The sequence below is a fragment of the Asterias rubens genome, chromosome 6, assembly GCF_902459465.1.
Source record: "Asterias rubens chromosome 6, eAstRub1.3, whole genome shotgun sequence".
NCBI lineage: Eukaryota > Metazoa > Echinodermata > Asteroidea > Forcipulatida > Asteriidae > Asterias > Asterias rubens.
The window spans coordinates 21053755-21070212 of NC_047067.1; the positions used below are offsets into that span (position 1 = coordinate 21053755).

At 37.3% G+C, this 16458-nt stretch overlaps 1 protein-coding gene across 1 annotated transcript in view; it reads right to left on the reverse strand.

Annotated features, from left to right (window-relative positions):
• LOC117291415 (kalirin-like) overlaps nucleotides 1-16458 on the reverse strand; it is a 95374-nt gene that overhangs the window by 9538 nt on the left and 69378 nt on the right. The window contains exons 21-35 of the mRNA XM_033773069.1: nucleotides 16022-16295; nucleotides 15503-15618; nucleotides 14888-15010; nucleotides 14216-14398; nucleotides 13266-13451; nucleotides 12781-12890; nucleotides 12411-12480; nucleotides 12147-12236; nucleotides 11610-11702; nucleotides 11130-11249; nucleotides 10719-10901; nucleotides 10146-10247; nucleotides 2099-2180; nucleotides 1274-1361; nucleotides 668-785 (exon numbers count right to left, since the gene is read on the reverse strand). Coding sequence (XP_033628960.1) covers nucleotides 668-785; nucleotides 1274-1361; nucleotides 2099-2180; nucleotides 10146-10247; nucleotides 10719-10901; nucleotides 11130-11249; nucleotides 11610-11702; nucleotides 12147-12236; nucleotides 12411-12480; nucleotides 12781-12890; nucleotides 13266-13451; nucleotides 14216-14398; nucleotides 14888-15010; nucleotides 15503-15618; nucleotides 16022-16295 — 1938 coding nt within the window. The remainder of the gene's footprint in view (nucleotides 1-667; nucleotides 786-1273; nucleotides 1362-2098; nucleotides 2181-10145; nucleotides 10248-10718; nucleotides 10902-11129; nucleotides 11250-11609; nucleotides 11703-12146; nucleotides 12237-12410; nucleotides 12481-12780; nucleotides 12891-13265; nucleotides 13452-14215; nucleotides 14399-14887; nucleotides 15011-15502; nucleotides 15619-16021; nucleotides 16296-16458) is intronic.

Sequence of the window (16458 nt, forward strand, 5' to 3'; positions counted from 1 at the left end):
TACCCCACAGGCAAGGTCTCCCTTTTAGACTTGTTCACACAAGAAGTTATTATTAGTCTTCAATTTGTTTATAAAAGCAACAGTTTTTACTTTACATTGAGGCAACGTGACGGAATGCTGACGACAGTTATTACGTCTCTCAACTGCTTTCAGACCAAAGTATTTCCATGTCAATAAAGAGTAGTACAAAAGAAATCCCGATGATGTGTCAATTCCGAATAAGGAATCTCAAAATCATATGGAAGGTCATTTGAAATACATCATTTTTAGTCATTATTCAGTTCTACAAAAAATCACATTTTAAAACATTCCTAAACTATCACTTTCTGTTTTATTTATTTATAAAAAAAATAATAAAAAATAAATTAAAAAAACACAGTGTTGTTCTTCCAGAATCTAAAACAAACAAAATGTTTTCAACCCCATTTCCACCTGATCAGGGCCTAATTCCAAAAAGCCTATAAGCACAAAACTTTGATATGCCCAGGCAAATCTTGCTTAGCTAAAACAGGTTACCTGGTAAAAGTTCATAGCGTTTACATTGCTGCCACTGGTTCTCAACTCATGTTGTGTGTAGCAAGAAAATTGCTTGGCATTAACAGCTTTATGAAATAGGGCTCTGAACATGACGCTACTGTTTTTAGATTTAAGAGGAGAGTGACCTTACCTTATCGCTGTCCACAGTGGCCGTGGTGTTTGTCGTCGACACAGAATTCAGGGAATCTCGGTCACCTCTTGGGTGCAGCAAGAGGTCGTCAAGGAAACTGTCTTCTAAATTCTCACCCCTGAAGTATAATATGTATGGCAAAAAAGAGACTGATTGACCTCTCTCTTAATGCTGCAGTGATTTTGTTACAGTAAATTTTCACTGAATTTTTACTACGCTATTTTCACATAGCTTTTCACTGACATGTATAAATCCATGTTATTACTTTCTATTCAAACATTGTCATGAACTAAGATCGAATTACAAACACAATCTTCCTTTAACGGTTCTGGGTTAATTACTGACAGAAATAGGCCAACCATTAAGTATTTCACAAGACTTTAATGACCAAAATCATTTCCTCTCTTTCACTGAAATCTAATCCAATTACTTGAGCTTCTTATCTGTCATGGATATCTGACAGAATACAAAACCTTCAATTCACCTCCTCTATTTTTGTTCCAAATATCAATCAATATTTCTTTCCTTTGTTCAAACTATTCTTCCTTTTCTCTCTTATTTCCCACAGCTCTCAATGTCATCTATCCTCAACTGTTGACCTCTTACCGTGATTTCTGAATCATATTCCTCGCTGACGATGTATTCTTTTTGGCAACAAATTTGGGAGCTGCTAGTTTTGTTGAATCCATAAGAGCTGCAACAAACGTAGAAACACCATAACACAAGTTCAGGCAAAGTACATTTGTGATATTCACCAATGATAACACTTTAGAATTCCTGAAATGTTATCAGCTCAAAGTTCTTTACAAGGTCATTTTCCTCCTCTCTCCTCATAAATAAAACGCACTGCCACACACAACACTAGATGACAAGTCAAATTTTCTCTTAATATGCGATGCAATTTTGGAGAAAGAAGCGGGACAGAATTAATTAAAATTGTGCACAATGTTGCAGAAGAAGACGAAGACAAAACATTTACTTTGACAAAAGCCAAACTTCTCCTTGGAGAAAAAGTGTTTGAAGTTATATTTTGTACTCCTTTAGAAAAGGTAGGATCATGAGAGAAAAATAATAAAATTGCAGACAGAAGTTAATTTGTTCCGTCCCTCAGAGCAGAACATCAGACTGTAGTCTTTGTTCATGCAAACGATTGGTTGCCATGGTTTTTACTACCTGTTTGGCCAAGGCCATCAACGGCAATAAATTTATTCAAACAGTGACCTTTGACCTTGAATGCAAGATTTCCTCAGACCTTAATTAATTTTGGGATACAATAAAATGGTTCGTGTATGCGAGTCAAAATGCATATTCTGTGAGACGCAAAACCTTCAAGATTTCATTAAAAACCTGCACAATTTTTGTTCAAAGGTACTTCTCTCTATTATTAAAGTAGTTGATCTGAATGTAGTGCAACAAACAATGGTGTCTTACCTGCCCTTAAATGCACTTGTCTTTCCGTAACGATGTCTCGCATTTTTCTGATCCATTCTTGCTTGGCTTCTAAACTAGAGGCCTATATAGAGTAAGAAGGAAACAAGTAGAAAGACATTCCGTTAGCTGAAGTATCTGGTTGTGTCTTTTCATCTCTGTCAACAAAATCTTGTTTTTCAAGGACATTGTGTCTTTAAACAAAGACATCGCCTCACCATAAAATCTTGCCATAAAATCTTTGGCTGGCAACTGTTCTCTACTAAGCAGGTTTTTTTTTGCTATAAGCAACTCTGCGACATTGGGATAGATGTTGCTCCAGAGCTCAAAATAAACACATATCAAAGACCAGAAAAGATCATGAAGAGGCAAAAGATTATTTGAAACAAAACAAAACTTCCACACTCACATATCTGTCTAATTATAACCCATTCGTTACATAAATTTGAGTAAAAACCAGTTCCAAAATTATTTCTCTGGGTATTTCAAAATAATCAACTTCCATATTAGGCTTCCCTATTGACCCACAAAGTAAATTTAAATCTATCATCAATTTGATAAATTTCACCCACCACCACCCCTGTCATTCCCAGAAAATGTTTCCAGCCGAGAGAAAGAAAGATAAAATGGAGTAGAGGATGACTTGATTTAAAACATGTCACATTAAGCTTTCCGTGACAAGAGCGTCTAGCCACAATGGAGAGGAGCAAGTCAGCCATGACTTCCAATTCAATAAGTAGATCTTTCTTGTAATCTTTTCCTCACACACATACAATCTTCACACAGCTTCGTCTTCATCATATTTTTTTCATCTCCTGCGAATTTCATTTCCCCTTGAGTACATGAGACAAGAGAGATTTCTTTTTTCAATTCTTTCTGTTTTGGAGGAGTTTTTTTGCTGCGCTGTCTGAGTTCTGACTCTCTGGGAAATATGACCTCAGCCGGCGGCCAGGCTGAGGTATCCTTTTTTTATTTAAGAAAAAAGACAGAAAGAAAAGAATAATGATGACATAATGGCTGAAAATGTATTATGTATTATCGTAGATGTCTTATATAATCTTGCATGTTACTTCCACTTGTATGTGACAAATCAGGCATGGCAAGTTGCTTCAAAAAAATTGTCGCATCGATAAACCGAAAGAGCCTAGTGTCCACAAAAATGAATATTTCAATGAAGACTGCTCTTGTATGTACTGCTGGTAAAAAAAAGAAACCAAAAAAGTCTCGGAAAAAAACCCACAAATTATCCAGAGAAATATTTTCATTTGAAATGCTCCTTTAAAACGTAACAGGAAGTGTGGTTTATTAACCCAGCTGTGATCAATTTGTAAGTCATGTAGAAATTAAATGCTGCTTTTTAATGTTAATGTCAATGGTCATAAATACATCTTAGATGACCAGTGGAATCTTAGGTATTTATAAATATCCCCCCCCCCCCCTTCCTGCAATCGTTGCCTATATAGCAGCGAACGCACGTAATCGTCTAGTCTTTCTCAATATGTTGTGTAAGATGATATTTACAGACTGACATTTATTGATCTTTTCTAGTTTATTTGCAATAGGACAGTTCAGCTTTCAGAGTCTGGTTTAAAGGACAGCTTCTGTGGCACCGCTAAGCATAACTTCAAAGAGCTGCTTGCAGGACAACGAAATCTCTTACCATTTTATTATTTTTTGGCGGTGAAAACATCTAAGTTTAGGTACGACCTGGGAAGCGATAGTATAGGGATCAATTTAAACTGGCCCTTACTCAGGAGGCCAAATGTTCAAATCTCATTCTTGTCAATTTGTATTTGTTCATACCCAAAATTAAATTAAATCCGGGTGTGGCCTTTGTTTCATAAAGCTGCAAAGTCAATCATTTACTAAGCACATCACATATTGCTCAGACAAAACAGATTTTTAGCCACAATGCTATAATGTACATAACTGTTGATTGGTTTCAAGAAAATATTTGCAGAGCAAATAATTTTATTTTTAAGCATCTTATTTTTCCTGCTTCACAACTTTAGGCACATGTAAAAGTTGGTGTCAAATTAAAGCAATTAATACATGTGCGTTTAAGCATTTAGCGTGAAGTAATTTGAAGAGGAGTATGTTGAAATTATATTTAGGGGGAGGAGGAAAACGTTTTTTAAATGGCAATATAAAATTGTCATTCACTGAAATAAACTAATGTGTAAATGATCACAGTGTGTGTAAATTCTCCTGTGAAACACTCAGGCTGATATTATGTATGAGACTTCACTCTAGTGGAGCCCGCTAACCTCTAGAAGCTGGCCTTACCTTAGCTCAAGGAAACCCTTCTTTGCATAAATGCTCAAGGGTTGCTCAGAACAAGCAGACCCAAGCACAGGGTAGCTTCTACCTCACTAAATTCACTCAAAGTTTCTCCTGAAGGTAGTGTCCGTCCCAGAGATAAAAATACCCTTGCCATGGAAACTGGTCTCATTATAAGAAAATAAAATGCAGGTGGATCAGGGAATGCTATGAATGTAGAGTCACATGTGGATCAGGGAATGCTATGAATATAGAGTCACATGTGGATCAGGGAATGCTATGAATGTAGAGTCACATGTGGATCAGGGAATGCTATGAATGTAGAGTCACATGTGGATCAGGGAATGCTATGAATGTAGAGTCACATGTGGATCAGGGAATGCTATGAATGTAGAGTCACATGTGGATCAGGAATGCTATGAATGTAGGTGGATCAGGGAATGCTATGAATGTAGAGTCACATGTGGATCAGGGAATGCTATGAATGTAGAGTCACATGTGGATCAGGGAATACTATGAATGTAGAGTCACATGTGGATCAGGGAATGCTATGAATGTAGAGTCACATGTGGATCAGGGAATGCTATGAATGTAGAGTCACATGTGGATCAGGGAATGCTATGAATGTAGAGTCACATGTGGATCAGGGAATGCTATGAATGTAGAGTCACATGTGGATCAGGGAATGCTATGAATGTAGAGTCACATGTGGATCAGGGAATGCTATGAATGTAGAGTCACATGTGGATCAGGGAATGCTATGAATGTAGAGTCACATGTGGATCAGGGAATGCTATGAATGTAGAGTCACATGTGGATCAGGGAATGCTATGAATGTAGAGTCACATGTGGATCAGGGAATGCTATGAATGTAGAGTCGCATGTGGATCAGGGAATGCTATGAATGTAGAGTCACATGTGGATCAGGGAATGCTATGAATGTAGAGTCACATGTGGATCAGGGAATGCTATAAATGTAGAGTCACATGTGGATCAGGGAATGCTATGAATGTAGAGTCACATGTGGATCAGGGAATGCTATGAATGTAGAGTCACATGTGGATCAGGGAATGCTATGAATGTAGAGTCGCATGTGGATCAGGGAATGCTATGAATGTAGAGTCACATGTGGATCAGGGAATGCTATGAATGTAGAGTCACATGTGGATCAGGGAATGCCATGAATGTAGAGTCACATGTGGATCAGGGAATGCTATAAATGTAGAGTCACATGTGGATCAGGGAATGCTATGAATGTAGAGTCACATGTGTTTTTTTTTCATCATAAGCAAACTTTATTCAATCTTGCTTCAGGTGAGGCAACTATTTAGTGATAAATCGGCAGGTGCGTTTTGTTACACACATAAATCTGACAACATGTTTAAACTTATGTAGGATACTTTTGTTGTTGTTATTGACAGGGAATGAAGTCATTTTTGGGGTATGTTCGTGTAGTGGGCTCTGAATTCAATTTAACTAACACTTGTTTTAACAGTTACTAAAATCATTACATACAAATGTAGACCGATGAAAGCCTACTATTAAACATTCATGGCAACTAAAAAGTAACCAGATAAAGCAATGGTGTTTTGCAATTCTTTCCCACTTTGCTTTTTTTGTCTAATGGTTATTTCTAGCATTTTAAAAATTAAACTAAATGTTTTGGTGGCTTTTTCGTCCATTTGGTTTAAGTTGCCTTTAATGTTAGCCTTGACACACATTATGTTAGAATGACTGCCTTTCTATAGCCCTACACAATTGTATTCCACCAACATTGGGCTGTTGGATTTAAGCTTAAGGTCTAATTTTCCACACTTGAATTGTGAATATTCAGCCTTGAATCAATATGTTTGATGAAGTGAGTTTGTAAACATAAACAATGAGCTCTGCTTTGACTTAAAGAGAAGTTACTTTTTTAAATTAATTTTTCCTTTCAAGTATAATTAGTTCCCATCATTATGCCAAAAAATGACGCCAGACGAAGAGGAAACCCCAGGAAGATCTCTGATACAAAACCACTCTCCTTAAATAATTCAGTCCAGAAATACAGACTCCTGATGACAAACTAACAAACTAATGTCTGTCTTTTTGTCTTTGAAATCTGAAATAATTGTGGCAAAATGTAATATTTTTGTTTTAATTTTGCATCAACGAATTAGCTTACTTTAAAGAGAAATAATCCATGATGTTTTTATTTTTTTACCAATAATACAAATAAAACAAACATCAAATTGTGTGAAATGCTAAGTGAATCACACTTGTATAATAATTAAGTTGCTGCGGATGTTTCAGAAACACTTCAACCGGGAAACTGCTGCAGTCATTATCCTTTTCTAAGTTTGAATATCTTCCACAAAATTCCTTCAGTCTAGTCATAAATTCCATTTCAGATTTCAAATCTTCAATCTTCACATATTATCTTGAGATTTCTCTAAAAATCTCCCAGCATCCATCCATCGTTTCCCCCCCCCCCCCCCCCCTACTCTTAGGGGCTTCAACCATGTTTCAACCGTTGCAATCTTTTGGGCAACTTGAAAACAACCACCACCGCTACATTCAAAATGAACACTTCAGTTTCACAAGAGTCATTCAGACGCAAATCCAGGAATTTTACCAGTGAGGAGTATATTAAAAATATGCAGAAAAAGTAATTGGATGGTCGTGATGGTTATGGGTTTGACAGAATTAATTTCTACATGTTCAATTATAATAGCCTTTCAGAGCGCGGCAGCCCTATGACAATGGGCAACAATGGGTAAATTGCAATGAGTGTTCCGACAATGAAATGGTAACAATCTCTCTGGTGTATTCAGTTATTCAACAACCAACAAAGCTTCATTTTAACATTAACCATCATTTTTTAAGAATGCGACTAAGGTATTAACTAGATTAGAGCTATATGTGTTGGCACAAGTTTTAAATTTTACAAAAGGGAAAAAGATGAAATGGAATTAAATTATTGAGAGCTGGGCAAGGTTTTGACACACCTTCTTGATCTGCACGTGGCAAACTGTTAACCCTTTCAGTGCCAAGGCCATACATGTAAGATCTGTTTCACGCATTCCCAAAATGCCATTATCAAAAAGTGTCATCAATGGTACATGTAAGATTTGGCATTATCCTCAAAATATACTTTGGACTTTTGAATGTACAAATGCAACACAAATCAGCAAGATAAAGTTTGTTTTGCGATAAACAGAAGTATAAAAATAATTTTTAAAAAATAATTTAAAAAAATAGAAAATAAAAAAAACCTGGGCATTTTAGGTTCAAAACGCAAAAATTTAATAAGCAGGCGCTGAAAGTGAACTACTTTGTTACAACAGATGAAATAATTGCTTTAAAACTGAAATGTGACTGTCTTTTTTCCCCATCTTGTTTTTGGGATATTGCCTGGAAACTGTTTGGTTGTCTGTAAATTGCCTCAAGTGACACTATCCTTTGAACGACCCTTTAGATGCCGTATCGTGAAATCTAAGTAAAGTATTTATGACGGCAACTGCTCTTTTAATCCTTAATAAGCTCTGGACAAACTGGGTCAGGTTCCACCCAGGCTAAGTAAGTCTTCCAAATGACAAGTTTACTGCACAATAATTGAATCTACTGTAATTGAAGCCCAAATCAAATAGTCTGGCGTGTGGCTGAAATCAAGCGCTATAAATGGGCTGTATGGACCTCAAGTCCTTTCAATGGGACTAGGTGGCATGATTATGTATACTCGATTAAAGGGAATTACATCAATGCCTTGGGTTTTGTTGTTAATGTTGTTGTTGTTGTTGGGAGGTTTTTTTTTTTTTTTTTTTTTTTTTTAAGATGACAGAACCATGATTTAGGACTTTGAAGTTGTTTGTTTAAATTGTCGCCTTTTTCAAGAATAACAGTTATGCATTCTTTTTCCAGCAAAAAAATATTTTCAAACTTGTCTTGAAAGCCTGACTTGCTTACAAGGATTAAGCAATTTCGCTATCAACACAAGCATGTGTCTTATCTTGATTCAAAGAGAGTAACAAAACGAAATGCATTTCCAGTGTGAGATACTTTACATGTTATAGCTTTGTCAGTACACATCTGTTTCCCCCACACATCCGCTTGAATGAGTCGATATGCTAATGGCTAAATTAGAGCACTGTAATGTGCCAACTAGAGCAAGCGTGATCTTTCCCAAAGTGAGTTCTGCCTAGTGGCAATGGCAAAGATGGCATAGAATTTATAAACGGACTCTTTCATGGAAGACGAAATAATTATTGGAAAAATGTTAATTTTGTAGACATTGATGTTAAGGGAACTCAGACAAAGAAAACTAGACGCGGTGCAAAGTAAACATGAATTGCCTGGTTTGCATATTGGTCACATGAATCTGTAACATACTGGTAGAGAATTAACAATGCAATATTTATAATTTTCTACAACTGGTAGAAGCCAGATGTCATGCTAATGGGACTGAATGCAACATGTATGGGAGATTCCAATGTAGCTTCACATCTCTGCAAAAAATTTTAACTGCAACTGGAAGTAGAATTATTAATTTTTCCCTTTTTTTTTGTGTGCCCAAAATAATGTCCACATTTCATTTGCTCATAACCCTTGTTTACATGATTCATACGCAGGCATCTACATCTACCCTGGATCTCAACAAAATTCACTTCTGAATGTAAGAGCTAAGGTGAAGACTAGGTATGATAGTGGCCCTTAAAAGTAGGAATGCCTACCATTTTTTTACAGAACTCAGGAGTATACAATGCTAACACTCAATAGTGAATGGGTAAAACCAAAATGAAAAGGAATTCTTTATTGAGTACATGGGCTGACCTACATGAACATTAGATATACGCGGTTTCATAGACTATTTACTGCAGAACCTTCATGTTCAATCGACATCAAGTCACCCAGGAATACCAAGCTGTTCCTGCATACTCCTCTTGCCGCCAAGCAATAGTTGATACAAGGAGAAGAGTCGCCAACCTTGTAACTCATTAACAACACATTTAATAACCCCCTCGTCTGTTCGGGAAAACATATTATGATTGAGAAGTGATCTGTTCGTCTCATGAACATCGATATCCTTTTGGCTGCTTAGTCTCATCAGGGATTAAGAAGTCACTAGAGACCATAGCAGACAAGAGAAGCTTGTGCTAAAATGCCCAAAGCAGCCATAAACAGCAGCAAGATACGACCTACTTCCACTCAACCAAAAAGTCATATTAAAGGTGTACTGAATTGACATTTCACTAGTTCCAATGTTAACATTTCTATCTACATATCTAAAACAAAACCAAATGTTTACTTTGAATTGTTTATCTACATTTTTACCCCCAATAGTTGAGACAAAACCCTTATTTGAAGACAAATCTGTGTGTATGATGTGGATTATATAGAAGTAAATGGGTTGTACAGGTTTGAACACATCCACTGTATATTAAAGCCACATCTTACTAGAATAAAATGTGAGCGCAGAAAATAATGTGCCTACATCATCATACCATTAACAAATAATTTCTGCACACTCTTATGTTCCGCATTGGGTGATGTAAAAATGTGTAAAGTTTGTAATTGCAAGCAAAAGAGGAAACTTTTCCAGAAAACTTTTAACAGTTTATTCAGTAACAAAAAAAAAGTGGGAGAAGGAGAGAAAATCTTCTAGTCAGCTGAGATGCTGCATGCCTGTGTGTAGTTCATGTACTAAATAGAGTTCAATCGTTACAACTTAAGCAAAGTTTTGTTACAGTGTTTGTAGAAGTAGTTAGAGTCAATGAATCAAATATTTACTGACCTTAAGAACGATTCTGTTATCTGATGATGGTGTCCTTCCTGTCCATAGTGCAAACTTGCAGCTATCCCCTTCAATATGCTCCGTAATACCAAGATCAGATGTCTACACAAACAAACATTCAAACATTTAAATGGTTAAGTTCAGTGCAAACTTACTATGTCATTTACAAGGGATTTTTTCCAAAAAGATGGTTTAAACTTCTCAACTCTATATTTGACGCATTTCACTTGTGTTAAATTTGCATCGGGACAAAGACTATTGTGTGTTTTACAATGTGTGTTAACATTGTATACTCAGTACTTTCCCAAAGTCCTGTGAACAAAGAATTCACGTATATTACTCGGATGGGATTTACAGCATTTTAAATTAATTCATTTCCCATTCCCCTACCTAGAAAACAAGAATACTCCTTGCTAACCTCCCCATTCCATTCCCTCTTCTGCCGTTTGTCTGCCATCATTGTCCCCGCCTTAAACATCCTTACCCATTGCTAAGTCCTTCATTCCATTTAATTCCCTTTCTCCTCCCTGCCCTACCCATCCCATCGATCCCAGCCCTACATCAGCGACTTACATCCAGTTTGCTCTTGAAGATATACTTGGTCTTGCCCGTGCTGTCTTTAGCCTCCTTGCTGAAGACCAGAAACAGCTCAAACAAAAAGATGTGTCTCTCCCTTCCTTTCCTGAAGATCTGCTTGGGATCCCAAACCTGGAAGGAATCCTGAAGGATGACTTCTCCATTGGCATCAAGGTGTCCCTATGAAAAAGAAGAAAACAAGTCTAAGTAAAGCCATGTGAAAAATTACATCATAAACACTAGGGACAAAATTTGCATGAGGATTTTGAATAAAAACTGATGTATCTCTGATTTTTCAAATTAAAAATAATTTATCTTGAAAGAAAAAAAGCTGTGCAAAAATGTCTTAGAAATATTTGCTTACAGGGATGTTTAAAATAGACAAGACAGACAGCTAGTCATACTCACATCCATGCCATCCAGCATACTCAAATGCATGGCATCATTGGCTCTCTTCGGCACCATTAACATAACCTCCAGGGCTTCTCGTATCTCACCCTTCCCTTCTTCACAACAGGCCAACAAATCCTAAAACAAATGGAGTTCAAGGTTAGAATCAAGAAGAAAAGTTGTTGATTTCATTTATTTATTAACAGGACAATTACCGCAGATGCCAGAATGAATAGGAAACGAAGGAGGAAAACCCCAATGGGGGAAACTCATGCAATCAGGTAGGGATTGGAAACCCAATCTACATGCAAGGTTTTGGTCTGTGGTGGGATTCCAATACAGGAAAGGAACCACTGAGCTAACCTGATCCCCTGATTTTCCAATTTGACCCCCAAAATGACAAACCATGGGTAGATAACTAGTGAATCTAGGTATTTTGTGAAGTTGACCATCAAGTCACATTTCCTTGCATTTTCCTTGCAGCCTATTCTAACTTACCTTGAGAAGCAGTTGATATTTAGTAATTCTCTGCACAGGTTTGATGATATAAGCCTGGATGGACAGCCCTAGACCATGCTTCTTTTGAATCTCCTAGATTAATCCAAAACAATATACACATTAATGTTACATCTGCACTGGACCCAATTAGAATACAGCTTCTTAAGCAAATACTGCTAAGCACAACAAAATTAGGCTTATAGCAGAATAGAGTTATCTGCTAAAATAACATGTCACATGTACAATTTATGACCGTATCCTGCTCTCACTTTTGCTAAGCAGAAAATGGTTATGCAATATTTACTACTTAAGCAGCTCTATGAAATTTAGCCGTGAATGTATCAGCTCCAAATTGTGTTTTTCTTTTCTCTTCATAGATATTTGTTATTGGTACATTTGCCTAATTCTTATTCTTCAATAATTTGTTTGGGGTTGAACAACAACCAAACACAAACAACATGAACAAACAAACATTAACAAAACCAAAGACACCCTTAAACATCATGAACAGAGTAACCAGTTTGAACAATTACTCACTTCAAAGAAGGAGCCTGCTTGGTCCATAAGCAGGGCATTTGAGTCAGGTTTGTTCCTACAGTATGTCACATACATCTGAAACTTATCCGCCTATAAAAGTAGAAAGAATGCATGATGGATATTAGATATTGTGAAAAAGCATTTTTCCCTTCTGGTTGTGAAGCAAATAACTCATCACTACTAGTATACACATTATCTATCACACTTTCCACTACCCTTCAACTTCTTAAACATTAAACTTGAGGCTTCATTTCTGACACTCACCCACGTCACAAAACAATGGCCAACATCTTCTGGCATGGACTCATACTTCTCCAACTCCTTCAGGAAGATACTAAAGAAATGAAACAGACAAAACATTCATTGAGGAAAAATTATTCCTGTATTAATTAGAAAGGCAACCTTTAAACAAAAGAGGATTTATCAGCGTTGGACACAAATCTTCGGTTTTAGTTGGGGTTTTCTGGCACAAAATTTCAAGAAAAAAAGAGAGAAAATAAGCCGATTCATTGAGAATTTGCATCCCTGACTAACTGACAAAGACTTTTGATTTTGCTGATAGAGGGCGCTATCTCTAGTTTTTCTGTTCTCAGCAAAAGTTTGCATTTAGAAGATCAATGATATTGGGTCTTACTCTTTATGGAAATTGTAGATCTCTTCAATGTTTCCAAACAGTATGTGCTCTTTACCAACGATGCCTGCAGGTACCTCAACAACCGACGCCATCATCTCACAAAGATAATTCTGTTCAAAAGACAAAATTATATCATCAGTCTCATAGTATAATTCTAGGAAAAAAAATACTGTGAAGTTGAGGTTAAAGATAATGTAGAGATAGTGTAGCCATAATTGGAAACAAGAAACTAAACGGAAAGGGCCAACTGTTTGACAAACATTGTCGCAAGCATGGCATTAAAAAAAATATGGATCAATCAAGTCTTTTCGTTTGTCATTTACATCAACTGTTTCCAGGAGACAGCCAAAGCACATAAGAACCTTGGAACAAGTCTTAGATACAATACTACTAAACGAAACACAAGTACTCAAAAAACTACAACATCTCATCCAAACACGACTACTCAACCTAATATGACTACTCAACCAAACTTGACTACTCACATCAATACAGCAGTGAAGATCCCTGACATATGCCTTCTCTGTCTGAAGCAGCTCCTGCATGATGAAGTCTCGTTTCCTAGCTGACTTCCTCTTATCTTCATTCATCTCCTTAGCAGCATCTCGTAGTTTCAGCTCCAAGCTCGTATCTGACATCCGATGGTCGATCGAGAGGTCCTTGGCGTCATCCTGAAATGAGACCATTTGTGGTTTTTAATCATATAATTACAGTAATTATATACGTAAAGAATACAAGGAATTCATACTGTGCTATGTTCAAATTTAATTTACATCAAACAAGTACAAACACTAATTCTCCTGAAGATGATCAGAGCATTTTGAGTCAAATTGTTACACCACGAGCTCTTTTCAGAGCCAACAAAAATTATCATAAGTAAGCAGTGCTACCAAGATTTCCCAAGCTTGCTAAGTTTAAATCCTACATATTCCTCAGGTTGTGGTCTAATTCTGCTTACAGGTTGGAGGTACACACAAGATAATCATACACATTCTGGTTTCATTGTGCGTAGAACATGTTCATCAAGACTATTGGCACTCATCAGGGCCGCTTCAGAGGGCGATGGTGTTATTCACAAAGGTTTACAGTGAAATATCCATCGCCACATGGTAGCCAGAACACTAAGTCATATGTGATGAGCGATCAATGGACTTGGTCAACTGACCTATGGTCATTGATGGCATATTAAAACAAGCATTTGAACAAGACCAATAGACTCCCAAGCCTTCAACTTTGCTCTTCAAGTGGCACGCTAAGGGGCACTTCTTTGGTGGAAAATGTAATTCTGTATTGGAACCTTGCAGAGGGCACCACAACAAAATCACAGGGCACCATGGCAATTGCTGTGGGTACTGTGGGTTATTTTGAGGCCTGCACCCGAATTGGATGGCCTATCAACCCCCACCCTCATTCCAATAACGGACAGTAAACTAACCTCATGACTGAGACCAAGCCTGCCCTCTAGCTGCGCACGATACTTGTCCATCCTCAGTGAGAAGTCCCGATACCGATTGTCGACGGCCGAGACCCATGATTTGATGCTGGAGGCGTGAAGGTGGCCCTTCTCTACCAGACTGTTGGCAAGCTGTAAAAGCAGTTTAACTTTTTCTCTCGTCTCCTAAGAAATGTAAAAAAAGGAATCAAAAGTTGTTGAAACGCCCACTGACCGTTTTGTGTTTAGGTCAAACAGTTATCAAGTCAACCATAGATGGGGTCAATTCTTAGGATTGACAACAACAATTTTAGGGTCAAGTCTTAGGGTTAACCAGTACATTAACTTGTTTTTTTTTTATGAATCTCTGACAACTTGAATATTCAAAGAACCCTATTTCAAAACAAAGTTAGTTGCCTAACTTTTCAAAAGGAGCACAAATAACACACAAACGCAAAATTTCCAGCAATATTGGTGATGGGCTCATGTGATTTGCCATATTGTCAGTTTAAATCAAGTTCAATCCAATTTTCTTATAAATGAAATTTGCAAAGCAAATTACTCTGACTAACAGCTTAATGAAATTTGGCCCAGGAGAAAAAAAAAAACTATTTTCGAAGCCACCACATCTTCAAAAAGCTGACGCCTGAAATTCTTCAGCATTATGATTCATACCTTGGCAGTTCCTTTGAATTCATTGTGTTCTTTGAGTAATGCTTGAGTCTCTTCAGGGTTTTCTCCTACATTGGTGTGAGTTGATAAATAGAACTCTCCTGTATCGTGGATCCATTCTAAAGCCTAGAAAATGAAAACAGAAAATAAGTACGCATTAGGTCTGTGAAAACAATCCATTCCTCTGTTATGCAAAATCTCTCTCTAATAGACACAGACACAACTTGTGGTCTCCTCAAGTTATACCCTATTGTAATAACTGGTACCGCCTCCACAGCCCATCTTTCAAGTTATGCTGCTTTTCAGTATGTTGGTATCACAAACTACAGAGCTACCAACATTTGCATCTTGCAATCAGGGAGTTTTTGTACACCGACCAGGGAGATATTTAGAAAAGTGTCCATAATCAGGGAGATTTTTCAATTGCTTCCATCAAAACATGAAAGATTTATTTATTTCTCAGGGACTTTTCTGAAGGATTGGGGAGAGTTGGTAGCTCTGATGAAGCCTTCAAATGAAAATGTAAACAAGTCAACATAAATTTGACAACAATTATTCAAGCCTAAATAAAGCTTGCCAAACCTGGAGAGGAGATGGGGGTGATTAGAGAGTTCTTACCTGTCTTGCACTGCGTTCAAACAAGACATACTGAAGACACTGGTCCAGTCGTTTCTTTTTCTGTGTCCAACTTTCAAGGACTTTGTCCTCTTGCGTGAGCAGCTCTTCAAGAATTCCTGAAGGAGTAACAAAATACTCATTCATTTCAGAAACGAGTAGGAGACAAATTGCACTTTTTGATAAGCATTATAAATTGTTGATAAAACTTCTAAAACTCAATGTCACACACAACATTGGGGGGGGGGGTGTAAATAACCAGCACTCCTCTCCACTACAGAGGGGGCTATTGCGAGTTCTTTGTTCTGGTGTTTTTTTCTTCTTTTTAATGGGTTCAGTAGATAGATATTCTTGTAATGATTACCATTGTAACAGCATTCTGAGCAAAGGTTTCATAAATACAGTTGAAAAGTTATTTTATAGGTTTACAGTACAATGTTTTGTAGTGAGATAGATTTGTAAAATTGTCCCTTTTCAAGATCTTGATTCATTAAAAGCGACGGATAATATTATAACACTTACTTTTGACATAAGTCTCTGGTCCCCTCATGACCCCAGCAGCAGGCTGGACGGCCGGCTGCCCACCATTGCACTTTTTCAGGTATTTAAGAAAGCTCTCAGCGTTCCGTCTCGCCATGGTACAAGCCTTCAGGAAGCTCTCCTTCTGGTCCTGGTGCTTCTGGATCAGTTTCAACATCACTGTCTCTGATACCGGTGTAGATTGGTCCCCACCACCGCTGCACCAGTCCTCATCACGGGTGTAGTCCCTCTGGAGGTCTTCCAGAACGGACTGGACCTAAAGTCAATCATTCAGTTAAAAACAATTTAAGAATACCCAGGCAGTAAAGACCAAACAAGATCGAGATTAAAAAAAGAAACCGAGTACAAGAAAATCAAACTAACTATGACGAAGCCCACTCATTCTATCTGAAAAATTTAGAACGTCAACAAGCAACAAA